General features: G+C 44.5%; 2 protein-coding genes across 8 annotated transcripts in view; one reads left to right on the top strand and one right to left on the bottom strand.

Annotated features, from left to right (window-relative positions):
- SEPTIN10 (septin 10) overlaps positions 1–5,971 on the bottom strand; it is a 30,233-nt gene extending 24,262 nt beyond the window's left edge. For both annotated transcript variants that reach the window (XM_049834336.1, XM_049834338.1), the window contains exon 1: positions 5,926–5,971. In XM_049834336.1, the coding sequence (XP_049690293.1) occupies positions 5,926–5,955 (30 nt within the window). In that variant the 5' untranslated portion in view covers positions 5,956–5,971. The remainder of the gene's footprint in view (positions 1–5,925) is intronic.
- Positions 5,972–6,223: 252 nt separating this feature from the next.
- SOWAHC (sosondowah ankyrin repeat domain family member C) lies at positions 6,224–25,949 on the top strand. 6 transcript variants are annotated; one of them, XM_049834408.1, is made up of 4 exons: positions 6,224–7,915; positions 19,156–19,227; positions 19,320–21,367; positions 21,588–22,008. In XM_049834408.1, the coding sequence occupies exon 1, from the start codon at positions 6,271–6,273 to the stop codon at positions 7,846–7,848; it is 1,578 nt and encodes a 525-aa protein (XP_049690365.1). In that variant the 5' UTR covers positions 6,224–6,270; the 3' UTR covers positions 7,849–7,915; positions 19,156–19,227; positions 19,320–21,367; positions 21,588–22,008. The 6 variants fall into 6 exon arrangements, 5 of the variants coding, with proteins under 5 accessions (XP_049690365.1, XP_049690364.1, XP_049690366.1 ...); XM_049834407.1 differs by lacking the exon at positions 19,156–19,227; XM_049834409.1 differs by lacking the exon at positions 19,156–19,227 and having other exon boundaries at positions 19,320–21,193; positions 21,588–22,007.
- Positions 25,950–27,431: the final 1,482 nt, after the last annotated feature.

Genomic DNA, 27,431 nt, shown 5'->3' with positions numbered 1-27,431 from the left:
CAATTGCCAAGATATTCTCAGACATCTCAAATGTGCTGTTATTTTAAGATAGCATATTTCATCTTTCTTCAGTACATAAAAGTTAATTTAATGACACTACACAGTTATGAGTGAAAATTAAAACCATTTTCCTGGAAATGTGAATATATAAAAGTATATGGCAAGTTCTAGGTCATTCTAGACACAAGACAAAAAAAATTGGCATAAGACAGAAAAGTCCTGGTAAGTTGTAAAAACAGCTTACAGAACCTGGTACTTAGAAGAACTTCCCCAACAGAAAAATTGTGGTTTATGCACAGCCTTCTTCAGCACTTGTCTAGGGGGGGAAGAGATATCATCTTTACTTTGTGCATGCGGAGATGACAAAAAGATATTAGTTGAGATAATAAAGGGAAAGACTAAGAGAGCAAGACCATGAATCTCATTCACCCCATGTAGCACATAACATACAGGATAGGAGAGAACAAGAATTTCAAGCAGAAATAGTACTATTTGTATCAGTCATGAGAACGTGTTTTAATGTCCTGTCCTAAGGTTCTTGTTTTAAAGAGAAGACTGGCAAACTGAAGGATGATCAGAAAGGGATTCAGGGCCTCAAAACCCATTTTTACAGAGAAACAGTACAGAAATGTAGCCTATATAAGTTCTTTCAAGAAAATGGCCAGAGTTGACTTGATCAAAGTACATAGAATGAGGAGATTTCTGGTTGCACACAGAGGCAAAATAAAAAACTCAACACTAGATTAATAGCAAAATTTTTAAAAGCTAGAGACAGAAAGATGCAAAATCAATTTCTATTAAAAATACAACTTTTTAAAAATTTTTTTTTACTTTAACTGCTCTTAAACTGTTCAGACAGTTGTCCCAAGACACAACGGAGTCTTCAGGGATCAGCTTCACAAAAAATGCTGCAATAAAAGTTCTTAATTTAGACTTCAAAACTTTGAAGAAATATTGCACAGCTTAACTTGAGACAGTCTCAGTCACGCTGATTTAGAAGCCTCCATTCTTGCATGTTTATACCTCTCCATGCAACAAACATTACAGTACTGAGAGCTACTGTTCTCATTTGGAGACTCGCCTCCCTCCTTCCACCTTCCTTACAGAAGAATCACTTTGTAAGCCTGTTCCATCTGACATCACTCGGAGCATTCTCTTAATGGAAAAGCAATAGCCTACATTTTTCCTTCTGAAATTTTCCAAGGGCATCACATGTCTCCCCCTCAACGCCAGCACCTCATACAGCTTCACTCTGCTATGGTCTAACAAATACACAGAGAAATTAAATCCACAAAACTGACCCCATGATGCCTGCATTCTTACTATTTCTCAAAGAAATAATGCGTCATTTTGTCAGTTGACAAACAAGTTACTACCATATCACGAGTTTAGAAAAATGGTGACAACTCAAAAATTAAGAAATACAAATAAAGCTGAAAGCAATTAAGTCACCAGATTAGCCAGTCTTTCCAAATTAGTATCCATTGGATGGAGCAGCTAAATTGTGCTTGAAGACAGCATCTCATCAAACTTTATTCAGTGAGTAACTCAAAGTTTGTAATCTGAATGCAATGAGAGCTGTAATACTCCCGTAAATACTTCCTGTTTCTCACTGCTTTCTCAGAATTCATATTCTCATCAAAATAGCACACAATGTAGATCGCTTGAGATGGTCCAAATCACATCTCGCTCCTTCCCTCCTCCCCTTTTTAAAGGGTTGGTAGCATAGCTTTCACAGAACTGCATCTGGATTTCTGCAAATTCAGTTAATGAAGTATATTGGTTTATATAAAGTCATCTTGCCCACTAAAAACAGCATGCAAAGAAAAATCATTGCCTGAGACAAAAGTAACATTTTTTTTTTCTTTCAGAAGCAAACTTAAAAAAAAAAAAACTTAGTTATCTTTAAAATTTGCCACCTATTTCAGGCTAAAACTGCCCAACACTAGGCTGTTCCACAGCAAAAGCTGGGTCTCAGACTACAGGCATCTCTGCAGGAGCCTCCCGCAGAACCAGCCTTGCAGTCCAGGCAAATAACTAGCTTGCCACTCTGCCTGTAGAGCTGACTGAAATTTGCCCTCCAAAGCTTGAAGAAAAAAAGGAATCAATGTTCATGTGCTTAGGCAGGAGGTGGAGATCCTGCCAGGCCCCGGAGGCTACGCAGGCTGCGCAGAGGCTCTTGGAAAGATGCCTGGGCATCAGCCATGAGGGTGGACGTGCCCATGGGTGCTCTGAATGTGACTCTCTCAGAGCCCTGAGTTTTCCGCTGTCACGAACAGGTGTGGACATTCATTATACCAGAAAGTCTATTTTAATCTTCCAATAACAAATTGCATTACTCTCTTACAGTCAATTACTTTCCTTATAACCAAAGTTACATTTCATCCCGTAAATATCAATGTTGCTATTGCCTCATAACATGAGGTATGTAGAAAACTACAGATTTTGGAAGTAGAAAAATACTTTCCCTTTTTAGGTAGTCAAAAGCTAAGATGTAGACGTGTAGTGTAGGCATACATACCATTGACATCCCTCGATGTCAATACATGTGTGAGAGAGAGAGAACAGATGAAATGAGTAGAAGGAACAGAAAGGAAACCTTGGCAAAATAACACAGAACAGAACAGAAAATATAGGAGGATGAGGTAGAAGAAATAAAAAGAAAGAAAGGTCCATGAAGATGCAGAGTAAGGAAGGAGATACATTAAAAATTACATGGAATTAATACATCAGTCTATTCTATAAAACAAAAAGCAACACACAGGAGTCAAGTATGGAACAAAACATTCCCCCCAAAAGGTGTGTAGAAAAAAGAAGTATTGCCCAAAAGACAATTCAATGAAAACTCCTTTGACAATTTCACTCATGGTTATCAGGTAATTTATTCAGTCTGACAGAAACAGTAGACAACTTTAAGGGATTGGTCCAAACATCAGAACCCCAGGATTCTTCCCTCATCTCTTTCAAATTAATTCTCATGTGGCATTCTGGTACACCAACTATTTTCCTTTTCTAGCCTACTTCAACACAGAATACAGCTGAAGTTGCCTTACACCGTAGGTCACCACAAGATTTCCTTCACACGTGTATATACGGAGAGACCTTAGAAAGAACCTTAAAAAAAAAAAAGTGACATTTCTGCCCTATGTTTCTGTCTGAAGAAATCTGATGCGGGACAGAATCTTCTTGAATGCCCTGAAATCACCCTGAAATCACCCAAGATGGGCAGAGGAAAAAGTGACAGCCTTGTCAGTAGAGAATAGTGGGCACAATGTGCAAGTTGCCACTGAAGACAACTTCTGGGCTGTAATTTGAGGTATTTAGGAACAAACAAACAAGCAGAGACACTTTACTAGTTTTCCAGTTGCGATGAGGTGATTTCTTCCCCAACAAGCATTTAAGTAACTTGAACATCTAGCACATGTAGTACCTGTTCCGCCACTGATGCCTATGGATAGATGTGGCAAGAAGCAGCAGGTGGGAATCAAGACTCGATGACAGAAAAGAAACCAGTTCCTCACAGCTAGTACTCCATGCACCAGGCAAAGGATGATGACAACAGTGCTGCTTCAGATAGGACTGATCAGCTACTGCCATGCAGGAAGAGAAAGTGTTCAGTTTTGCGGTTTTGAGAAAGGCCTCTCTTGACCTGTGTGTTTTCAAGGAAGGAAAAACAAAGAAACAGAAATCTGGTGCAGCCCTCTGAGATGACTGTGACACAGAAAAATACTCATGCTGGTATCAGTACTGGTATCACAACTGAACTCACTTTCAGAAGATCTGTACCTCTTTGGCTGTGCTGGCTCAGCTGTGCCTGTTGCAGCTTTAGCCCTGTGTTTCCTGAAGAGCAGAAAGTCAGTCTTCACCACCCTTGACTACATCAGCCCCTTGTTGTTGATGTTGCTTGTCCAAATGAGAAAGCAATGCTGGTCTTGGACGCGACAATGGTGGCTGCTATCAGAAGGCCTCTTGGACTGCAACAAGGAATTTTTTTTTCCTTCTAATTCATCAATGACGAGTACTGTATGCTGTTGTATGGAGGCAATGGCTGCCAGAACTTTCCCAGAAGTCAAATTTTCAAATATCAGAAGTACTAAATACTTGCACCTCAGACTTTCTGCAGTCTGATTGTAAACAGATTTATAGAAGGTCAGACTGCCTTCTGAGAGTGATTTTACATTTCTTTTGCAAAACAACTGAAAACAAAGTGTTTCCCAGAATGTAGTAAGAAACACTTTAACAATTATACAGCATGGGTTAAACTAGGAAATATTATTTGATGTCAATATAAATACATTTTACATCATAACACTTACATAATTTACATCATTTATGTTTATAAACTTAATGCAAAATCACCCTCCTCTATTACAGAACTATGTTACACCTCTGTTTTTACAGCATTGTCTGTAAAGCTTTCCACATACACGCTTCTCTCTCTTCCCATATCAAATCTATCCACTTACTGGACCCTCAGTCCCGCTGCCACTCATTTTTGCTGATTTACTGCATCTCTCCACACTCTTCAGGCAAACGTTAATTAGCAAGATCATTTTGTATTGTTTCTCGTACTTGGGTTCTTTTCTTTCCACATTTTTCCGGTCTCCCATGAGAGCCAGGCTGTGAAGTACCCACTCTCCATCTCACTATATATACATACCACGTATGAAGAAAGAAAGCTTATATAAAGTTAATGCATTACACTACGCTACACTGCAACTCCAAAGGATTCGTACAGGCCTGAAAGAGAGCATGTGTGAAATGGAGCTCTCTGGGTGGGAGCCCCGACAGAAAGCAAGCTATGCTCAACAGTCAAGTTGTGAGCAAGTGTGGGGAACATGAATGAAGCCCTTTCACTCTCTGGCAGACGTTGGCCGGGACGTGGTCGTGCCCTGTGATGGCTCTAAGAATGGTCCAACAAATAACTCTTTCAGAAGCCAAACTCAAAGCAGCCCCTCTTCCTTCTCGCACTCCCACGCCACTCCTTCGGGTGTGCTGTCAAGAACCAGAGCGAGACACTGCCCGGGATGACAATCACTACAAGGAAAGGAAACTTCAAATTGTTTTCCTTTTTTTTTTTTCAGTTCATGGGACAACTTCGCACACAGCTCTACCGGCGTAACTGAGGTGTAGCAGCACGGTGGCAGGAATGAGCCAAGAATCACCACAGACGAGTACTTCATCTACCTTCCTGCTACCAGAAAACACAAAAGCAGCCAACTACGCATCCAGGGTGGAGGATTTTTCCCCAAATTCCTCCCACTTCATGTTGTTTCTAGAACCCTTCAGTGCTTTGCATTGCTGAGACGTAAAACACAGCTGGAAACTCAAGTCATAAGTGAATCCATTTATTCCACATTCCAAACCGGAGCTAACGCTCCAGCACTCACTTATGGATGGGCTCCACATCTTAAAAGCATAAAACTGAGCTTTGTCGTTATGCGTAAGAAAAGCATTTCTTCCAAAGGCCAAGATCCAGTGCTATAACCTATTACTCGCAATACACGACAATACGCTGCGGGACCTCTAAGAAGGGCGACACCTGAAAAGGACAGCCTTTAAGAACGAGGGTTTTCTTTAAAAGCCTGGCAACTCCGGCAACTCCAGCAACTACACGGCACTCCGAGGCTTTATTTCACCTTCTAACCTAAGCCCCCCGCTCCCTTCTGACACCCCCCCCCCCCCCCCCCCGGGCGCTGAAGCAGCCATCACCCGCTCGGCAGACGGGGCATGGCCGCCTCTCCACACGCTCTAACCGCCGCCCTCCCACCGTCGGTGCTGCCTGAGCCGCCTCACGGTGACACCTACCCCCGGCTCCCCCTCAGCGCAAGACCCGGGGGTTTTATCAGCTAAGCCACCGCCGGTGTCTTTTAACTCTCGGCGGAGCTCCCCGTCCCTTCCCGCTCCCCGCGGAGGAGGACTCACCGGCTGCCGACCGCTGTGGGGAGCGGCCATAACCCCGCGAGGCGAGGCGAAGCGAAGGAGGGAAAAAAAGCGCGGGCGGAGCTGCCTCTGAGGGGAAAGCCGCGCGCTTCCACCGGTAGCCGGGCCGGGGCGCTGCTCCGCCGCCGGGCTGAGGCAGAGGCACCGGCGGCGGGGCGGGAGCCGCCCCGCTGAGGCGGGCGCTGGAAGAACCGGCCCCTCCCGGCCTGAGGGTGGCGTGGCGTCGCCGCCGCCGCCGTAGCGCACGGCAGAGATTGCCGGGGCATGCCGCCGTGAGGAGAAGGAGGAGGAGCAGCCGCGGGGCGACGCGATGGGGTAGGGGCGGTGATGGCGGAACCGGCGGAGCTGCGGCAAGAGTCGGTGGTTCGGTTTCTGGCGGCGAGGGGTGGCCGGGCTCGTAACGCGGAGCTGTTGGAACATTTCCGGGACTGGCTCAGCCCCTCAGAGCCCGGCCGCCGCGCCGCCGCCCGGCAGCGTTTCAAGGAGCTGGTCAACGCCGTGGCCACCGTGCGCCAGGAGCCCGGGACCGGAGTTAAGTACGTGCACCTCCGTCGCCGGTACTGCGCTCCGGAGCCCGCCGCCACCGCCGCCGCCCCCCTGAGCCCCGGGGAGAAGCAGGCGGCGGCGGCGGTGGTGGGGGACAGCGCGGAGCGGCCGAGCCCGCCGCCCTCCCCGCGGGCGGGCGCTGAGGCGGCGCCGCCGCCGCCGCCGCCGCAGCCACCGGCGGGCGAGGATGCCGGCAGCCGCCCTCAAGCCATGGGGCGGCGGGGCGAGCCGCCCCGGCCGAGTCCAGCGGCGGCCGGAGGCCAACGGAGGGGCTCTCGGCGGGGACCACCGCCGCCGGCGGTGGGGCGCGGCGGAGGCGAGGAGGCTGCGGTAGCGGCGGGCCCGGGCCGGCCTCCCCCTCCGCCGGCGGAGGAGGCCGGGGCGGCGGAGGGTCCCCCCGGGGCGGCGGCGCAGGGAGGCGGCCGCAGGAGCCTGAGGGAGGCGGCGAGAGGAGGTTCGCCTCAGCTGAAGCGCGGAGCTCTCCCCGGAGGGGGCCGCGGCGGCCGCGGTGGTGGCGGCGGCGACTCGGACAGCGCCTCGGTGGCCTCGTCCTCCGCCGAGGAGGAAGGGAGCACCACCGGTTCCGTGGCCCTGGATCCCCTGGAGCACGCGTGGATGTTGTCGGCCTCGGACGGGAGGTGGGAGAGCCTGGAGGGGTTGCTGAGCTGCGAGCCGGCGCTTCTCTGCAAGCGGGACTTCATCACCGGCTTCACGGTGCTGCACTGGGCCGCCAAGCACGGGCGGCAGGAGCTGCTGGCCACGCTGGTCAACTTCGCCCAGCGGCACCAGCTGCCCGTGGACATCAACGCCCGTACCAGCGGCGGGCACACCGCCCTGCACATAGCCGCCATGCACGGGCACGCCGAAGTGGTGAAGCTGCTGGTGGGAGCCTACGACGCCGACGTGGACATCCGTGACTACAGCGGGCGCAAGGCCGCGCAGTACCTGCACCAGGGCACCTCGGGGGATATGCGGAGCCTCGTGGGGGCCCTGGAGGAGGAGGAGGAGGAGGAGGAAGGGGCCGCTGGCAACGGGAGCGGGCGCTGGAGGCTCTCCAAGGTGTTGCCCGCCAATCTCATGAGCTACCGGCTCTCCCACCACCACCACCACCACCATCACAGCACTGGGGAGGAAGCTGAGGGCACCGAAGGCGCAGCGGTGGCAGGCAAGGGCAAGGAGATGACCAGGAAAGCCTCCGGCAGCGGGCGGATGAAGCCTCGGCTTAATAAGATCCGCTTCAGGACTCAGATCATCCACAACACGCCCTCCTTTCGTGGTGACACCGAGGAAGAAGAGCATGAGGAGAAATCCCTGAAAGCGTCGTTCAAGCTCAGGCCAAAGTCCAATGTCTTTGGATAAGGCCAGGGAGCTGGAGGTCTGGGAGGTGGGCGCACGGACCAAAGTGCCCTAGGGTGTAGTGCGGAAGGTGAGGCAGGTACAAGCAGGTGCTCATCTACACTCGTGGACTCTGGGCAGATGGGTCCCAAGTATCTTCCTTTAACTCTCAGTTTGGTGGGGTCAGTGAGTCCGGTGGGTCAACGGGGCTCTAGTGGCTTCCAACTCCCAAGAGCAGCTGCCTTGGCTGGGCCCTCCGTGCTGAAATGAGAGGCTGCGGGTGTGTTGAGAAACACTGGGGTGTTTAAAAGCTGTGCTCCTTTCTCTCTAAAAGCAGGCTTTGGGATCAGAAACCTGTGTTAGTGAGTCTGCTAGGATTAGCAAGTTGAGTGGGGAAAGGAAAAGTGCAAATGCCCTACTCTTATCAACTGGTACTATAAACTACTTACAAACAACTTGCTATGTAAGAACAACGCCTCAGTAATATGCAAATATACTTTAAGTTTCTCTTTAACAGCAATACCACCTGGCACAGTGTGGAGTTGGGTACCCAAAATGAAATGGTAGATAAGGGTTTCCTGTCAGAATCCAAGCTTCAATCCAGCAAAGACTTGAGCCTATGTTGACTTTATTCATTGACGATTGCCTGATTTGACATCGTGAATATGTAAAAAAAAATAAAAATCCATTGCACTGCAAACAATGAATAAAGTTGGCCATGCGCAGAAGTCTCTGCTGTCTGAGGTACTACTGAGCTTGCTTATTGCTGTTGGAATACTAATACAAGATAATGGAAGCAAAGAGTCTTTTTATATATTTGGTATCTTATGTTTTGTCTTAGGCAAAGCAATTTTATTTTAATCACTGTGAATTCTCAAGTGCCAGACCTAGCGCAGTTCCAGTTATTAAGTCTGGTCAATTCTTGTTAATGTTGTTTGTGTAACTCGCTGCATTTAAAAACAGAAAATTGTGTTGTTATGTGCTACCTGTGAAAGTTGTTCTTTTTTAGAAAAGAGCACAGACACCATTGCATGAAGTCTTCATGAAACTCTAATATGGTCCTGTAATGTAATAGCTACAGGTCTGTGTTTGCTAGTAACTTATGTGCCAATCCCTTCAACTGACTTTGCGCAGAAATGGCAAAAAAAAACTAAAAAGAGGGGAGAAAAATGACAGAGGGTGTGTAAATTCACATGCGCGGTAAATAACTACAACTTTGAAAATCTATCCCTGTTTATCATCCTGAGTGAAAGCAGTATAATGACATATTCTAGTTAAGGGATGGCAATGGTGTTTGAGTTCTTTTAAACCTGTATTTCTAGAGAAGTGATAAGCAAGGCTTTGAAATGTTGTTTAACAATCCAGTAAGTCTTAATCTGATTGACGAGCCTATCCGTCTGCTAAAGCTTTCAGAAACCTTGAATCTTGTTTTTCTGCTTTAAAGGTAGCAATTCCAGTGAAATCTAGGAGGCAGATTTGTATCCAGACTCGGTTTTCCTTAAGAATGAGGTATTGAGCTGACCCTGAATGCTGCTCAAGGTAGAAGTTCATCTGTGCTTAGAAGTTAAGGTACGGCCAATTTCAATGCAAGTTTTGTCAAAGCTTGTTTTGAGTTGGCTTCTTCAGAATGTGCGTGCATGTCTGGCCGGTAACTAACCAAAAGTAGATAGGCTTTGACATGTTAAAATCCAAATTTGAGACACTGATTAAATGCATGCCACAAGCTCTAGAACACCTCACAGGGAAACTGCTGCTGGGAGTTGTGCACTTTCACGGTAACAGCTCTCTGTGGCTGTTGGTGGTGGCTTACATTTCTTGTAATGACAGAGGAAGGGAGTGCTGGTGATTCACTGGTTTCAGACTTCCCGTGCAGATAAATTACCAATCTCTGCACTTTGTGTCAAAACCTAATAAATGACAGTATTTGCCTAGGCATTCAAGCAACACTTAACTATTTCTGGGAAAAGTTACATGGGGGAAAAAAAAAATTGAATCTCTGCATAGGTGCTGGTCATTACTTTTGTGCAAGAAGACTAGAAATTATACAGAGGTTCAGCTTTAGTTTATAAGCTATATTATTATAGATTTCATGTGCCTTCATTTTGGGTTGGTTGCCACAAATGTGATGGATAAAATCAGTCTTGCAAAGCACTTTGTCTTTATGGCTGTGGGACAGGACCAGAAATTTTCCCTAAGCCCTTCCTGTTTAAGCTTGTACAAAAATGGGGTGTCTGAAAGGGGAGGGGGAATAATCATACGAATTGTACTGTAGAGCTAATTTTTTTGTAACAGAGAAGAGAATTAAGTGCCTAAGTCTTAAACTTCCTTCACTCTGGAAGATAAATAGCTTTTTAGACTTCCGTAGAAAGGAAGTTTCTGACTGAGCACTAGCAACATGAGCCGTCTTCAGCATGGCCACTTCTGAACTGAGCACATATTCCGTGCAACTACCTATGTCCAAACCTCGTTAAAGTAACTTTCTGCTTTGAGAGTTTATAATTCTTTCATATGAACTGTTGGGTGAAGTGTTTCTCTCTTCACGTGCAAATAGCAAAGAATTGCACAAAAATACTGAGTCTTAGATAGTTGTTGGGGTCTGGGGAAATGATTTGAGGGTTTTGATGCTTTGGGATTTGGAATACAGCACACTTTGGATTTTAAAAGACTAACTGGAACATAGTTTTTTCTTGCATAATACAGTAGAACTTTGGTAATTACTAAGGGAACTTAAAAAATGGTAAAGATGCCTCGTTTATAACTCATTATTTGAAGTATCAAACTGTTGGTCCACTCATACTCTTTAGCTGTCGATTAATGCAATTTCACCATAATGGTCCAAAGCTCTTTGCAAGGTAGGGTGCAACGGAGCAAACATCTCTGTTGGTGTTTGAGATGTATTGACGAATGGCTAGATAACCACTAGTGTCTCTCTGCGCTATGGGGCTAAAGCACTTTGATTTCACATTATGACTTGTCACATTCCACGTGGTTACTTTTTATAACATGAGCTAAAACTTAAGTTTTGGTCGGAGACAGGAAAGGCTTGATGCCCTGTTTCAGAATATTTACAGTCAAAAGGTACTCTTGAGTCAAATATTTTGGATACATTGCCTAGAAAGATGTGAATTTGAAATAAAGTTGTATGGTACAGAAAACTGGAGCACTTACTGGTGTCTTTTTCATGGTATGCTTGAAGTTACTGAATGTGTTTGTTCACTTTTTATGATGGTGTGTAAGGCAGCAAGACTGTAATATAAACATTTGATATCTTTTGTTGTATCTTATGTTTGAAATATTTTAGAGGCCTGGAAGCCTCTCAGTTTTTTTAATACAACTTTTGATGGGTGTCTTTCTGAATGGCTATGAGTTAAGAATCTGTAAGCTTTAGTTTTACTGAAATAAAAAGAGCCCATGAATAGTTAATGCTTGAATTGACTTCTGTGTGCTACATACTTAGGTGCTACTTGCATATTGGCTGTTAAAACCATGTACTGTTTTGTCTTTTTTTTTTTTTTTTTTATCATGAAGATGCCTGATATGGGGTAACACTTGAAGGATAAGACACAGAAAAAGTACAGTTGTGTTGTTTGCAAGACAGTAACATTTTTCTTTGGCAGTTGCTCTCTAATAGCTCATGTCAAAGTAAATGAAGACACACAAATATTTTTTTTTTTTTTTAGAGAAGTATGTCTAAATAAGGGCCTGGGAGAGTGGCACTGCTTAACTTAAAATAGCGTCCTGACCTTATTTCTAGGCAGCTAAATATCTCTGACTCTGGGAAGACTAATACTAGTTTTGGTCACTATGTAAAGGTCAATACCTAATTAAAAAAGGTTTAGGATTAAGGCTTTTTGTAATGTGTCTTAACTACAGCTGGCAGCTTCTCTAAAGGGAAGTTTCATTTCATTACCAAGCTAGACTGTGGGATTTGGTATATCTAAACAGTCTTTGAAGCTGTTGCCTTACCAAAATATATGTTAAAACTAGTAAACCTCATGCTGCCAGTAACTCCTCTGAGAGACATCCAGTTTTGTGCTTAGACCGAAAAAAGCCTCAGCTGTTACCGTGCCGGTGGGTCAGGACGCATGCAGCTCCAAACCAAGCAACCCCAAACCAGTAGTCTGGGGACACCAGTGAGGAGGAGGGAGGGGGAAGTGTTCTTGGAAGCTGTGGGGAAAGTGGGGCCGTGTGGGAAACGGCTGAGGTTATGGGGAGGCTAGAGGACTCAGTAGGAGAGGAGTCTATGTGAGCCTTGCTGATCATGCAACGGCTTGAGGAGTTGTTTAGAAAATTGTACGTAAACATATATCCCTTCTACAGGATAACAGTTGAGAGGGAGGACTTGCTGAGAGCTCAAATGTAAATTAATGTCCGATGTTAAGTATTTTAGTTGGTCCTCTTACCAATGTTTGTTAGTGTAGCTAGTACCATTTGCAAAAGCACAAACAACTCTTGCGTTGAGTGTAGCTACAGCTGTTGCAGGACAGTCCTGGTATGTCAGATTGGTCCCACTTAACTTTAGGCTTCTCACTGGGAGAGAAGCCCTTCAGCATTGCATTGCTAACTTATTTTTCCATTGGCTAGAAAGGAGGGGTCCTGACTTCGTATGCCTTGAGTTACATGGAATGCCTATGAACCTGAAGACATTAGATTAAACTTTACTTTTTTCTGGATGAAGTCTCTAGTTTAGTTTAGTTTTCTTGTTGGAGTTGAAGGAGAAGAAAAAAAGTACCCACTGTCTTTTTTTCATGTCCTTAACTGGGTGTGGGGAGGAGGAAAAAGTCTGAGATTAATATTAGGGTTTGGAAGAAGGACTAGCTTTTCAGTTTCAGTTTATGTTAAATTGTGAACAGTTTGGCAGGAAAAGAATGGAACGTATGATTTTGAATTTCCGATTTTGTTATAATGAAACATCTTGTCTTCTCATTTTGCAGCTGTTCCAGAATTTATCTTGTATCATTTTTTACTTTAGCCAGAATTAGTACTGATGTCTCCTAATATGTACACATTATTGGAAAAACTGAGCCAAGCTACCAAGTTTTGTTTGATTTCAATAAAACTGTTACAGGTGAGGTATTTCATCTTCTATGTTAAAACCTGAAGAAACCCTATTCTGAGATTTTTACAAGGAGTTAAGCTGCTAGTGGCATGTGGAAGAGTTACCTTAAAAGCAGGTAATACTGGGGTCAAGGTGCAAAAGCATTCTGTGTTCTTTCAGCTAGATTAGTCATGCCAAATGAACCACTGTCGTTCAGGTGCGCCTACCCTTCTGTATAGACAGCGGTAAACTGTCTCCTCTCCTAGATTACAGGGAAGCATGAGAAGCAGCTAGCAAGTCATATTAATCTATTTTAACGTGCCCTTATTTCATTAAAAGGCATTTTGCAAACCTGTGGTGGGGCTGTCAAGAGGTGATGATGGAAGTCAACAGACCTGTGTCCGTGCATGCTTTTTGCTGTCAGTCTAAAGCAGCCTATAGAATGTATCCTTGTATCAATCCTTGTCCATGAAAAGAGTCTTTGGAAACTTCATCTTAAAGGTTTCTAACAGAATAAATTCAGTTGCCTGAGCTGTATCTAGAGCTAGCCCTAACTTCAGTTGAAACACTGGGCATTTCCTGAGTATTTTTCCCCTGAAGCTAGAGGCATTTCACTTTTGCTAGCTGGCTGTTGAGCTCTACTGGTTATTTCACTTTTGAGTTCCTGAGAGTGCCTGAGAAACTGGTAGTAGAGTGGGCCTAAATAACAGATGCCTCTTTTTGAAGCCAGGTGGGATGATGGTTGTTTGGGTGGGGTGGTTGGTTTTTCTGGTGGTGTGGGGTTTTTTGCTTTTAAAAAAAGAGATAAAAGATGTCTGCAGTATTTGTTGGGGCACAGAAATCCCTTGGGACAGTTCGTACTAAAGAGGTGCCGCCCCTGTTACTACTTCAAATACAGAAAGACAAAATTAGCTATGCAGGCTATAAAGATGTCCTCTGCTTGCTGGACATTCACCTGCGTGACATAGAGCCTCAAAGTACCAGAAAACATGTTTTTAACACTTGAATGCATAAGGACATTTATATTTGCTATTTCTCCTCCTTGTTACTTATCACACATAGTATCTTAGTATCATAGTACGCTGGTTTGACTGCTTCCTACAGCAGGACCATTAGCTACCAACCTCGCGCTGGTCTTCCGCCTCTTGAAACTTTCCTTTCTGCCGCAGATGGGCTGGGTGGAACAGACTGCAGGTGTCGTAGCTGCCACCCCGTGCCGTCTGCAGCTGCACGGTGTGGGCTGGTAAATCTGAAGCCTTTTGAAACTGCTGGTAGTACTCGCCTTGGTGGGGCTGGAAGCAGAAATGCTGCATCATTTCATCTGCCTGTGACATTTATACAGGTATTACACTCTTGCGTGTGAATAAACGGCATGAACTGAACTAGGGATGAAACCGGAGTGCTTAGGAGACTTTTACATTTAAGTGGTGCCAAGTACCCTGTATAACAGATATGGCTAATTGGAGTATATTATTGATCTTCAGCCACTGATAGAAGTCAGTTGAATCGGGTAACTGAACGGCTGCTACAGGAAACTACTGCAGAGGGCTACAGAATTATCATATCTGTTCTTAAGATACATCATTTGTTGAGGATGTTTTTTCATTGCATAGGAGTTGCAAAATGAGTTAGTTGCATGGAGGGCAATAGTTTGCAGTACGGTATCCCAAAGAGTGTATCTTTTAAGGAATGTATAGTAGGTCACTGATAGCTGGCAGGGTGATAGGAAGTCTTGGGCTTTGGGGGTTTTAACCTGAAATTTTCTCACCTTCTAAAGTTTGCTTTAAGTTCCTGCAGCAATCTCCGACTTCCTTTTAGCAAAATTTTTGTTTCTGGGATAACTAAAGCCATCCTCAGAAGAGACTGTTGGAGGAAAAAAAAAAAAAGGGTCCAACTGAAAACACAGATGCTCTTGGCCACAAAGGTCCAGAGTATTCCATATTTTAAAACCCATTCCTTAAATTCACTATAAAAAATGCAAACCAGCAAAACCCAAGTAACTTGTGTTTGATCTGGAAGATACGCACCTTCAGTAACAGCATCACCCCCACAGTGCCCACATCCCTAAAGTGCTGGGCGGTTCTCAAACTTGTGTATGCAAGAGAAATGTGGTAGTGGCCTTTCTCCAGTGTTTACATTTGTGGGGCTTAAGCAAGATGAAAACCCAAACCCTGATCTGGAGTAAATTCATCTGAAGTAATGTTTATGAACAGGCAAGTACGGATAAATGGAGGCTTCTGCTGCACGCGCTGAGGGAGCGTGCTTTTTTTTCTCTCTGATATACTACCTGTATGGAATAGCAGTTGTTATTTTTTAAGTTGTAGCAAAGTTTAAGATTTAACCTCTCGGAACAGGTGAAAACTCACAGAATTCTAAATTCTAAATTAAAATGGGAGACTAGAACGCCCTGGCTGAAAACAAAGCAACCATTTTCCACTAGGTAGCAAAGACCTGCTATGAAAATGTCTTGCTGATGGTGCTTGGCGAAGCGCAGAGCTCTCAGGGGCGCAGTGCTGTGCATCTTCATCCCTTCTGCACCTACCTCCTCCTTCCCTGGCTACTCCCCATTATTTTGCTATTTTTTAGTAGCTTGAATTGCACAAAAACTGATTAATAGAGCTATAAAGTTCAGACAATGGGGGTGCTTCAAATAAAGACATATCTTTATTAAGAATTAAATGGAAAAGCTAAACAGAAGCTTTCTTCTCCTACTTCAAGAGTGGGAAGAACAAAAATTGTTTTGATGATAAGGGTCTCCACATACAGAGTTCTAATTATAACATAGACAAGAAAACTTGAAGTTGGTGGGCAAATGTAGAAAAAGACCACACTTTCACCTCAGGGACGGCAGTATTGTGTACCTTAAAGGCAACAGTGTCAATAATAGACCACTTTGTAGAAGAAACACTAAGCATAGTTCACAGGATTGCCATTGGTTATTCTGTTAGCCATGCCAAAGCTAGTATTTTTTACAATGGGCCCTAAAAGGGAGTTCTGGCTGACCTGAATGCCCACCTTATCCTCCTTTGCGGATGAGTCCCTTTTGATCCCCGTGTAGTTGAATCCAAATTTTGGAAAACTCCACCTCAAATCCTATTAAAAGTAGAAGACGGTAACTGTAAAGATGACTAACTATTTTGAAAGTTCACTTCCTTACACACCCTTCAAACTGAATGCCTGAGGTAAAGAGAAGGGAAAAAAAAAAGTAACCCATCTCAAACGTGCCAGCACACACAGTGACTAAGCGGTACAGGGCAACAGCTCCTGTTTTTTAATCACTGAACGGTTTTAGTGTTCCCTACTCCACACTAGTGCTCTCCAGGGCTCCTTTTCTGGTGCCTGGTTTAAATCCCTCTGACTCGTTACTTTAGTGGGTCAGTAATGAAGAATTACCTACTCTGAGAATATTGCTTTTTCCCCAGTGGTCTTTTTAGAAGGGAGTTGTTACCATAAGCTATGGAGGTGGTGTTGCCAGCATGACTTTTTATGGTCCTTTACGGCCTCGTGAAGGTTTCGCCTGCTCTTTTGACTTGAGGCTGAATGAAGCGAGGGAAGTGGTACTGACGAAGTGGAAATCGATCGGCTGGGAGTGGAGGAAATGTATCAGGCTGTCAAAACTTCTGTTGACAACATCGCTACTGCTACTGGTTGTAGGCTGGTATTGCTAATTCATAGTTGGTATCCCATAATATCAGGTGTTGTCCAAATACAACAAAGGATGTAGCTCCTCATCCGCTGTCCCTGGAATCTTTGTAGCCTGCTCAAACGGCGGCAGCCAGGCAGGGATCATATGTGGAAAATAGATCAAATGTATATACACACACAAAAAAAAAAAGGTATACCACTTTTGGCTGGATGTTCTCCTACTTTTCCCTCACGCCTCACTATGACTCCTCCGGGAACCGGTCTACTTATTTAAAATTCTTCTAGGACATTTGGCATTCATGAAATTTCAAATAGCATTCAAGGGATGTTGTTAGCCTAAATCTTCAAACCTACATTCTTCAAACCTACATTCTTAAAACCTAGTTTAAACACCACAATTGAATGCAGGCTAAACTGATTTAATATTCCTAGGAAGGAACTTAAGCTCAGCCTGGTCAATATATATGTGAAAATCAGTGTGTGACTGCAAGACTAGCTACAAGGCTTTAGCTGGCAACTTGCATTTAGATCCTGGGCTTGATACCTAACTACCGTAATGATTAGTGCTACAGAAAATCTACTTTGTGTGCTCCTACACTAACGTTTACCATTGCAGGGAGAAAAAAAAAAAAAAGCTCTGTTAAAAAATTGACATTTGAAATTTAGTGTAATTTTGCAGCGTAATTTTAACTGTACACCAGTTAAGAATCTCACTAACCCTGCTGCTCCCTATAGTCTGCTTTTTGTTTGGGGAATGTGAGGGGAAAAAAAGGCAATTGTTGTTATAGGACTCTCAGGTTCCTCTGTTTCATCATAACAGCAGAGTTACCCTACCCGTACAGAGCATCTCTAGGTTCTCTACAGACACTACTAAATTGCTTCCAATCCACATATAAGAATGGGAAATACTGCTGTAAAATATACCCCAAAAATTATAAGCCCGAGGAAGTGAGGCACACAAATGCTGTATAAGGTGTCCAAGTTAACACAGGAAGGCTGTGAATAAGTAGGAAATATAATGTACTGTACCTGAAAAAAAAAAATCTGTTCAAATTCTCATTAAATATTCAGTCCTACAATCTTAAATATGGAATTTATGTGGGATACAAATATTTGCTAATTTTAGAGTTTTTTACTAACCTCTTTAAATAGTTGCGGTTTCTTTAATCCCATGAATGATAACTTTGCGTTTGCTAGTTGTTTCCCTTTTTTTTTTCCTCCATCCTGTGGCTTACAGTGACAATGTGGCAATTCATGAATGAGTGGGTGACATTAAATGTCACTGTTAATCCTAGCTGGTATTGATGTAAAAGGTCTATTTGTGTTTGCTGGCTAAGTCCTGCATCTAATAGAAGGCATTTATTAGTTCTGTTGTTAGAATAATTGTTTCTTTAATGACACAGTGATGCTGGATCTGATTGTGCACAGAAGCAGAAAAGACAGTTGATGGAATTACAGTGCAAATTACAAATTGCAGTCTCGCAGGGAGATAATAATAAAATTTTAGGGGGTTTTTTTCTGAAAATTGCTCTCTGTTACACTAATTTATGTACATTGCTTCTACTTCACTCCAGAGCTGTGATTAACTAGAACTTCCTTACGATTAACCTTAGCCACGCTTTCTTCATGCCAAGTGCAGGGATACATTTGGTGCCAGCATGCATCTGCCAACTCTTATTTTATCAGCAGCAGTATTAGTGTCTTGATTGAGCGGGTTCTACAGGACTAATACAGTCATCAAGAAGTTAAATTACTATATCAGTTACTTTTTTGAATCTTTTTATAGTCAAAGGAGGGAAGAAGGACTTTCTGAGGATAAGTACTTCTAAGCCAACATAAATTTTTATGGTAATTACTCAATAGAGAGCCAGAGTTTTCCATCATTTGCACACCACAAACCACATCACAGCAAGTTATGGCATTGCAGACCAGTTGTTAGTCCACAGATTACAGAACAACTGCAAGAAAGTACCCCATCCTACTTTTATTTCTTTCTTTTTGTTCAGATAATTGCAAATTGAGCCAGATGTAACCTCAAAAGAGCCGTATTCATGTACAAGCCCTGTACCGTTGAGTGAATAACCAGCTGCCTCTCCATGGCCGGCAGCAGAATACTCCGTGCCTCAAAGCTTAAGAACTGCTACTCCAGGATAAGAAGTACCTTGCTTGATTTGGAAACACTAAAACACTCAAGAAGAAAGTTGGATGTTTTGCAATCTTGGCCATCAGCAAAGCTCTGAAGTAGCAAAGCAGCACCTGGAGGTGGCTTTATGCGCAATTCTTGACCCTACGCTGTGGTTTGATGTTATACCTATGCAGGCCCACCTGGGCTTCCACAGGGAAGACATTGATTCCCCCTGTCCCGTCCCCGTCCTACTCCCAAATATATGCACCCGCAGCCTCTTACACAGGACTGACCAGTTGTGCAGGGTGAGGCCCTTCAGCCTGCCAACCCAACTGAAAAGCGGCCGCTGCCTTTGGAATGAATCCTGGCCGAGTACTTTGATGCTAAGGGAGTTTAGTTCCACCTCAGGGTCAAGAGCAGGTGAACGGGGATTTTATGAAAGCACCTTTCGACTTGGACAGCGGGAAATATTTAGAAACCAAAAGCCACAAAGGGACTTGGTTCTTACTTGTTTTCTCAAAAGGTATTGGGAAGATCCCATGGGAGGATACGGAGTCTATTCTTTGAGCCGGTGGTGACAGAGTGATGGACCTTGGTATGAGTATCTAAACCAAAGTAATCTTCTAATTCTGCAATCATTCTCATCGGATCTCTTTTCAACTCTTTTCCTTTTTTCTCTTCGCCTAGGAATTCTACAGATTTTTCCCCTCACCGCGTGTTACGGTGTAACCTGTTAGGCACTCTATACAGATAGGTTTTGGTGTACGCACTGGGGACCTGCCAGGGGCAGAGGAGTAGAACGCTTTGCAGCACAGAGGACTGGCAAACTGCAGCATTCTTTGCAAACTGTTCAGCAGTCATTAATGAGAAAGAAAAAAGAAAAAGGAACGTTGATTGAAGAAGAGAACAGATGACTAAGCAGAAACGTAACACCTCCCTAGTTTTTACTCTGAGTGTTGTATCGAGCTCCAGTTCTCCCAAGCTTGGATTGTCAAGGAGCGGGAGCTGAAGCTCGGAACCCATCGAGCTAACCTCTGCTCATACAAGACTTAAAAGAAACGACGGTCAGAAAGCAAGCAGTGAAAATTTGAGTTGAACTAACTGAGTCCTCCTTAACAAATTTTTGTGGCTTTGACCCCCAAAAATGAAACTAAACCAGAAGTAGTCGAATGTTTAAGAGAATGATAAAAGAACTAAGTAAAGGTATTTTAAAAGCTCCCTTTTAAATGACTGGGATAAACAGGAGCACAACTGCTCCTGCTTTACCAGAAAATGAATAATAACAATAACCTTCAGTCAGACCTCCTTATCCTGCCAAGGTTTCTACTTTGTTGTAGCCCCTAAATGCTGGTTTGAATTTAAGAGCTTAATTTTTTTTTTTTTTTAAATCACCATGGAAAGCATTCCATTCTTCAGCACTTTTGTGTGTGTAACAGTTTTTGTGTATTTCTTTTCTTTTGTTCCTTTCTAATGAATTTGGTATTTTAAAAGGGTCAGAGCTGGAGCTAGTACTGCTCAAGAAGACTCTGTCATTTGCAATTAAATAATTTATATCAAAATTTTCCAAGCCGGACATGGCAATTTCCTCATACTGTTTAATGGAAGATACGTGGCTAAATCTCCTTTACTGTTCTAAAAGTCCCAAATGAATCTTTTCTACAGAGTCTAGACCTCCCATATACATTTGCAGTTTTAAGCTGTTCTCTTTCGAAGCTTTGCTTAGACTCCGGAAAATACCATGGAAATGCCTCAGCCTTTCAGTTAGACTGCAGTTTAGCAGCAGTGACTGTCAGGTTGGAACAGCAGCACAAGGGGCAGTAACTGCAGCTGGCGTAGTGTTTTAAGGAACAGGCTGTGGACTGGTACCAACTCGAAAAGAGCAATGCTTATGCAGAAAAAAATGCATCGCGCCAGCAGTAACCCTTACTGATGTGGTTGGATCTGAATGAGACTTTCAACTGTCTTTGTGCCATTTCTCTATCTTTTTGAGCTTTCGTGGAAGAGACAAAACCCTGGGTATTTGAGGCTGGTTTGTTGGCGTGATGAGAAACGTTGACACTGTAAATTCACAGGAACGGGGAGGAGAGAAAAAAGGCAAACACAAATTCTCAGTGCAAAGGCAAGCTTTCTCCAGGTTCAGAGTATGCCTGCCAACTACTCAAGGCCTACACTTACTGTAAGGGGTACATACTCTGTGCCCCCAAACAAACTGGTTTTCCCTCTATACTCAAGAAGCTCTACATGGAGAAAAAGATGATGCAGCATTACGAATCCTGGAGAAAAAAGATGGACTCTTATAGCCGGGGAACAGAATCCTTTGAGTTACAGAACTATACAGCACAGTTCATGTACCTTAGCTCCCAGGTGTTGCGATATGACAGAGCTCTGCCGACTTACCGTGCTCCTTGTCGCTGATCGAGGAGGTACCAGTCCTCCGCCAGCCCCCTCGCACCGGCTGAAAGCCCTCGACCTCTTCCAGGCGCTGGCTCTGGCGCTCCTCTGATGGAACGAAGTGCCGACTGAGATTGGCGTGCTGACCAAAAATAACCCTGCCAAAAAAGGTGAGAACTGGCTCACCAATTCTAGTCGGAGAGACAGAGGTGATTCAAGAGAAGGGACGAAGCTGCGTGGCTGCAAGCAGGGCTGGAGGGACTAGGTTGGGATCGATGGAGAACGGCTGGACTGCTCCTTCTAGCAGCGGCAAACTGCTAGTAATCCTCCGATGTACTGTGCAGGTACGCCCAACGTTTACACGTGCTCTTGGTGCATCCTAAACACCATGTAGTATAGTTTACCTTAAACCTCTTTTCCTGTCATTCCCAGGCTAATTGCAGTTATTTTCTTTGCGGTTCCCAGAGTTGCCTTAATGCCAGAATTCACACAGACGTATTTTGCAAGTACAATTTCTGCGCCTTAAATTTGTATCTTACTTATGCTAATGCATTTTCCATCTAGCCCAGCTTTTCCTGCCTGTGAGGACTTCTGTCTTCTGCTTCCCGAGACAAGTGAAGCATCGCCTCTCCCGAGACCAGCAAATGCTTCCAACGCAGTGCTCGGCAAATAGCAACTCACAAGAGTGACCTGATGAAAAAATTATTGTGTAACTGAACATGTAAATGAAAGGGTTGGTTCCTCAAGTGTGCTCAGAGTAATAAGCACAAGGAGACCAGCCAAATCAGAACCAAATGGAATGAAGACATCCTAACCGCTTAAATATGCTTGCTTATAAATGACAATGGAGACTGGCTAGCCAGAACCTGCTGTACCAGAAGACTAGTTTAGCTGAATACTAGCCTCCTACTGCTTGGAGTGATTGCCACCAGAAGGATTTCTGTGCTGTGTTTTAAAGTTATTGTTTCTTTGCTTTGTCCTATGCTAAAATACTTTTTTAAAAAAAAAAAAAGAAAATCCACAGCGTACATAGTATATCCGGAAAGCAAGCAAACGCCACATTGCAGTAATGTGCCCTTTCAAATAATGACAAACTGCCAAAACACTCCGATTGGAAAGTTTCCACTGGATTATATATGAAGATGAGGCTTTATCCTTACTGGTTCCTTTACACCACACACACCTTATGGTCACACCTTCCACCACATTAGTACAAAGGTGCCTCTGCAGATGGATTCTTTTTTTCAGAAATAAGCATTTCCACATCAAGACGGTTAAGCCATTACAAGGCAGTACAGTTCATGTGCAGATAAGTTTTTAGAGCTCAGATAGTCTGCCCCGAAGAGTAGGAATCTCTCATATATTTTTGGCAAAAATCTTTCTTCCCTGCTTTGTATTAGCTGTTTGATAATGGTCTTGCAAAGACAGCCAATATGACTTTCAGGAAGATCAAAAAGGAGAAGCAAGCTGAAGCACGGATTGAAAATCAAACACAAAGTGGTCTGAAAATTTGGGTTGAAATTGAACGGTGAGCATCAGAGCTGCACCTGGGCTCCGATACCAAGGCACTAGTCACATTTTCCTAGCGGAATCACTCAGAGCACGGACTCGAGACCCTCAGTCCCTCTGCTTTTAGCAGAGGGAGGCTGATGCTTCAAGGGCTGACCCAGAGGGAGGGGAGCTCCTGTCCTCTGGAGTTTGTTTGCCCCGAATCAGGGCTGCGTCTCAGGTGCCGCTCACAAACAGGGAGAGCGTCACAGAAAATCAGTGTTCTAATTGCCTGTTCCTTAAATCCATAGATACAGGAACTCTAAATGGGTTATGCTGTCGGTAAGGATTTCTGCTTACTTTAACATCCATATGGAGGTCTCTCCCTCACCAGATTAACGTCGTTTCAGAACAAGAGGTTTTGATTTTCTTCCGTTGGCTCAAGACGCCTCCATCTGTGCACAGCATAGGCTGGGAGCCCCAGGCGGGTTCATTTTCTCCAAGATTCCTGCCAGTAAACCAGGGCTGGGGCCCCTCAGGACCCCCACCAGAGGAGACGGGCAGCAGGTCCTGCAACTACTGTCTCATGGCTATTGGCATCCCTCTCCTGCTCTCTCTTCTTCCCACCTGGAAAGCAATTTACATGTACAAATGTGGGAATTATTTCTCAGAGAAGCTTCAGTAATGCTGCTGTGTTTTGTGAATTGATGCTGGGTTTTAATTGTCTATTCGGAAAAAAAAAAGAATTATTTTTGAAGAAAATTACTTGTTTCACTTCTGCTTTTTGAAAATGAAATGCATTTCTTTTCAGCTTTCTGTTTTGGTATTTCCTTGAAATTTACTTTCTAATAAGTTTAATTTGAATGACAGTGCTCAAAGCAGAAAGAATAATGAATTTTAGGTCAAACCAAATATTTCATTTATCCTGAAGTTATTTTTCTCAAACTTTTTGATTTCACCAGACATTTCTGAAAGGCTTGTGTTTCGATGCAACTCAAAATTATTTTTTCCTTTCATTTTTTTCTGAACTATCTGTGATTCAAAATATCCATTATTTTCACTATCCGACTTGCTGGTAACTTGAATAACCAGGACCTGCTTTCAGAGAAGATTTTTTCATTACTGGTAATTTTATGCAGAGATTCTTAACTTTCTGATAAAAGAAATGGAAATATTTGAGATCCTTCATCTCAATAATAAGCTGAATGCCAGCAGGCAGAAGATACTGCTGCTGATAAGTTCTAGAGAAACGATGGTTCCAGCATGTTATCTAGACCTGAGCCAGAAAGGAAAAGGACATGAGATGAGATGAGGCATCTTTAGAACTGCATTCATTTCAGAGCTGGCTTCAAAGCATTTTCACTGTCAGTTAAAGAGTACTTAGAAATTCTTGTCCAGAAATCCTCAGGAGATGAATTGTAGACATTCAAACTCATGGCATTCCATGTGGATTTAGTGTTTTGCTTACTTACATTTTTCCATGAACTCAGTTCTTGTCACTGTGCGTGTCTGACACTCCAGGGCAAACCCTTCTAGCTATTTAAAAAAATCCGTTGATATCACGACAACGCTGTTATCTTCCTCACCCGGTTCCCTTCTCTCATAAAGTTCCTTCCTATAGACCCCACCTCGAACACACTACCCCAGGAGCTGGCTCTGTCCTCTGCTACTTTAAGGGGCCATTATTTTGTGGAGAGCAGCATGTGGAACATAAACTTTGGATGTCGGTGTGTATACTGTAGGCACTGGGGCTCCTTGCTTGAGAGGACTGGCACAGCACACTTATTCTGGAACACAGCACAGTTTAAAAAAAAAAAAAAAAAAAAAAAGATTATGAGGAAGGCAATGGTAAAAAAAAAAAAATCATTTTGCCAATAGCCATTACACCTAAATATCTAATGTGAAAGAAGAAAAAAGGGATTATTATCTGAAAGAATTTTACATCTGGAAGTGATTTTGAAAGCCAGCACATATGCGACGACTTAAAAAGAAGCTAAAAAAAGTAGGCAGATGGTCAGTCACCAAATTAGATGCAATCAGAATATGGAAAGATAATTTATCGTATTCCCTCTTCCCAGTTTTCATGTAGATACTGGATTTGGCAAGCCGTTAATCTGCTCTGATGAGTGCTTACAATAGAGCTGGGATCTCTGAACGCTGCCAGACCCAGCAGAACTTGTCGTTTTCTGCAGGTTTAGCCCTACTAGCCACGGCTCCTGAGGTGCTGAGTGCTTTGGCCTCACGTGGTCGTTTGCATTCCCCTTCCTGCGCCCGTGATTTCACGGTAAATCCAGCATTAGGACTCCTAGGTCAAAATTGCTGCAGCCGCACAATGTAAAGTGCTGACTTACGCTCAACTGTTGCTGCTGAGTCAAGGTTTCACAGCTCATTTGTTGTACTGGCAGGGTTGGGGTTTTTTTTTAATAGGAGATCTAGTATCATCGGTTTGTGCCACTCGAGCATCATGCTGGATCCCTCGTCATCTCCTACGGCCGGTCTAGAGGCAGCACAAATCCTGACCCCGCGGGGCTGGGACCGCCCGCCCTTGCCTGATCCACGTTATCTTTGGCCTGGCATGTTCAGCGCCAGATTACAACACCACCTTTTCCTCTGCCTGGAGACTCGAGTGCCTTTCAGTAACAAATGTGCTGTTCTGGTTTTTCATTTCGCTTCCCGGCAAGGTTTTGGAGCAAACCAGTTCATCTCAACAGCACCGGGGAGGGGATGCGGTACCCGAAGCAGGACGTGGGGCTACTGCAACTGGACCTGGGGAAAACCTCCCCCTCCATTTCCCCTTTCCTTGGCCTTATTTTCGTATCTCTGCTCTCCTCGATTGCCACATAACTTCACCCAAACCAGAGGCCCGGTGAGACCGACCTACAGCCTGTGCTGGCTCAGCTGCCCTGCCTCGCCGAAGGATGGGGCTGGGGCCGGGAGCTGCCGTGCTGCCAGGGTTCGGCAGCTGTAGAAAAGCCACGAGCAACAAGGGTGCAGTTAGACGAGACAGCCTACCTGCTCCGACAGCTCCTTATTTCCAAACGAGGGAGTCCTGCCCCTTGGTTTCCCAGTCCCTGAGCTTCCCCACCATACAATCCCTTCCTTGCCAGCAATCTGGCCCTTTAGTGAACGGACCCAGTTCCCTGCTACAGACCCAGCGGTGATTCACTTTTTCTTTGTAGAGTTAGTTTTCTGCTATCTTAACGAAGTAACTCGGCTCAGAGAAGCACCGGTGTCCAGCCAGACCACACGGCAGTAGCAAATCCTTGAGAGACTGGGGAAGAAGGGAGCGGTGGGACCGGCGCAGCAGCACCTTCCTCAACAGATTTAGCCTGTGCTGTCTAACCACACTTTCACCATGCTCCGCCAGCAATAATACTTCCTAAAATCACTCTATCAGAAAAAACAGGGGCTCTCATGCTATGAGGTAAATATGGGCTAAGAAACCTTAAGCCAGGATGCAACTCTGGATCTGTGAAAGGCAAGAGAAATACAAGTTTGTCATCATTTTTCTATGCTTGTCCCCGTCCTGGGGACTGTGCCACTGGCAAAGGAACCATCTTAATTTTAACTAGCATGGTTCTCCAAGGGGCAAGATAGAAATTTTGAATGCACTGTAACCGTTCAAGACATTACTTCTCCGTGCTGGTGGGGCCCTCCGACAGGAGCCCATTACCGTCCCTGTCCCTCTGTCTGACCCTGGTCCGATGGTGTCCATCTCACTGGAAACCCAGGAAGGACAGATTTTTGTCCTGCCACGTTGTGACACTTCACTACTTCGTTTCCTTCTCAGTGAGATTTAAGCTGTCAGAGATTTCTTAATTACCATGGTGATGCAAGAGCCCGTACCGTAGATCTTACAGCCACATGCTGGGAGACAGCTTTTTGTCGGATTATTTCTGGCTCTTCGGCTTCCACGAAAGAGCCTGAATCTGGCAGCCGCTTTGATACCCCGGCAAAGAGGAAAATAAGAAAACTGCCCTTCAAAACTACAATAAGCCCTTAGGGCATTGCCGAGTTTTCCAGAGGTGCTTCCACAGGGTTTTATCCCTCTTTAAATCACCCTCAGCTTGGCCTGAACGCAGGGGCCGGGGGTGGGCAAGGTCTCCAAGGTCACCACGGCAGGGCAGGCTGGACCAGACAGACCTTGGGGCTCCCCGTAGCTCCTTCCACCTACAGGTGATGATGGGATGGAGCCCCAGTCCAAAGGAAAGACACTTCCCATTCCCCATCTCAGCTAGATACCATTCTAGACGACCTCAGAAAAACCTTGCTGATAGTTTGAGACCCCCACGTCGCGTCCAGTTTTTCCTTTTTCTATTGCGATATGAGGCTCAGAAGATAACCGTTCACCAAACGCGTGGTGCTGCAGGACACAACTTTCCAGTAGTCACCTACAACTTACCTGCTCCAGCCCAGCCTCCTGCCGATGGGCCAGGGACCTTCGCTAGCAACGCCTTCCCCTGGGTCATGTAATAAGGTGGCTGCTAGCTTGGCAAATTGCTTTTGGAGCTGTCAAAAGAGAAGTAGGAAAGCTTATCAAAACCACTTCCTACTTGCAATAAGGCAGAAAGTTCAATTTACTTGAGTATTGTTCTCCCCGAGATACTGCAAGCTCTGTGAAGCCTCCTCCAGATAAAAATAGATGGAAAAGATAGGAAATGCTTGGAGCAGTCCTAATCATCAGGACGAAAGCCAGGAGAAACAGATTGTCCCCTGTCTACTATTAGCATAATTAAGGAGAAGTTTGACTCAGATTTGCTTGGGTTGCGGTTCCCCCCACCAGGCGAACTTCAGAGCTAGATCTCCTTTGCTGCAGGGATCTCGTTGCAGAGTGGCTGAGACGCTTCAGTCCTATGCCAAAAATACAGTTACTGGCACTGGCACTTCTGGTAGAGTAGCAAACACAGGCTTATGGATCTC

This window comes from Accipiter gentilis, chromosome 31 (assembly GCF_929443795.1).
Source record: "Accipiter gentilis chromosome 31, bAccGen1.1, whole genome shotgun sequence".
NCBI classification, from domain to species: domain Eukaryota; kingdom Metazoa; phylum Chordata; class Aves; order Accipitriformes; family Accipitridae; genus Astur; species Astur gentilis.
The sequence above is the reverse complement of the archived record's forward strand: the minus strand, read 5'-3'. Positions and strand labels throughout refer to the sequence as shown.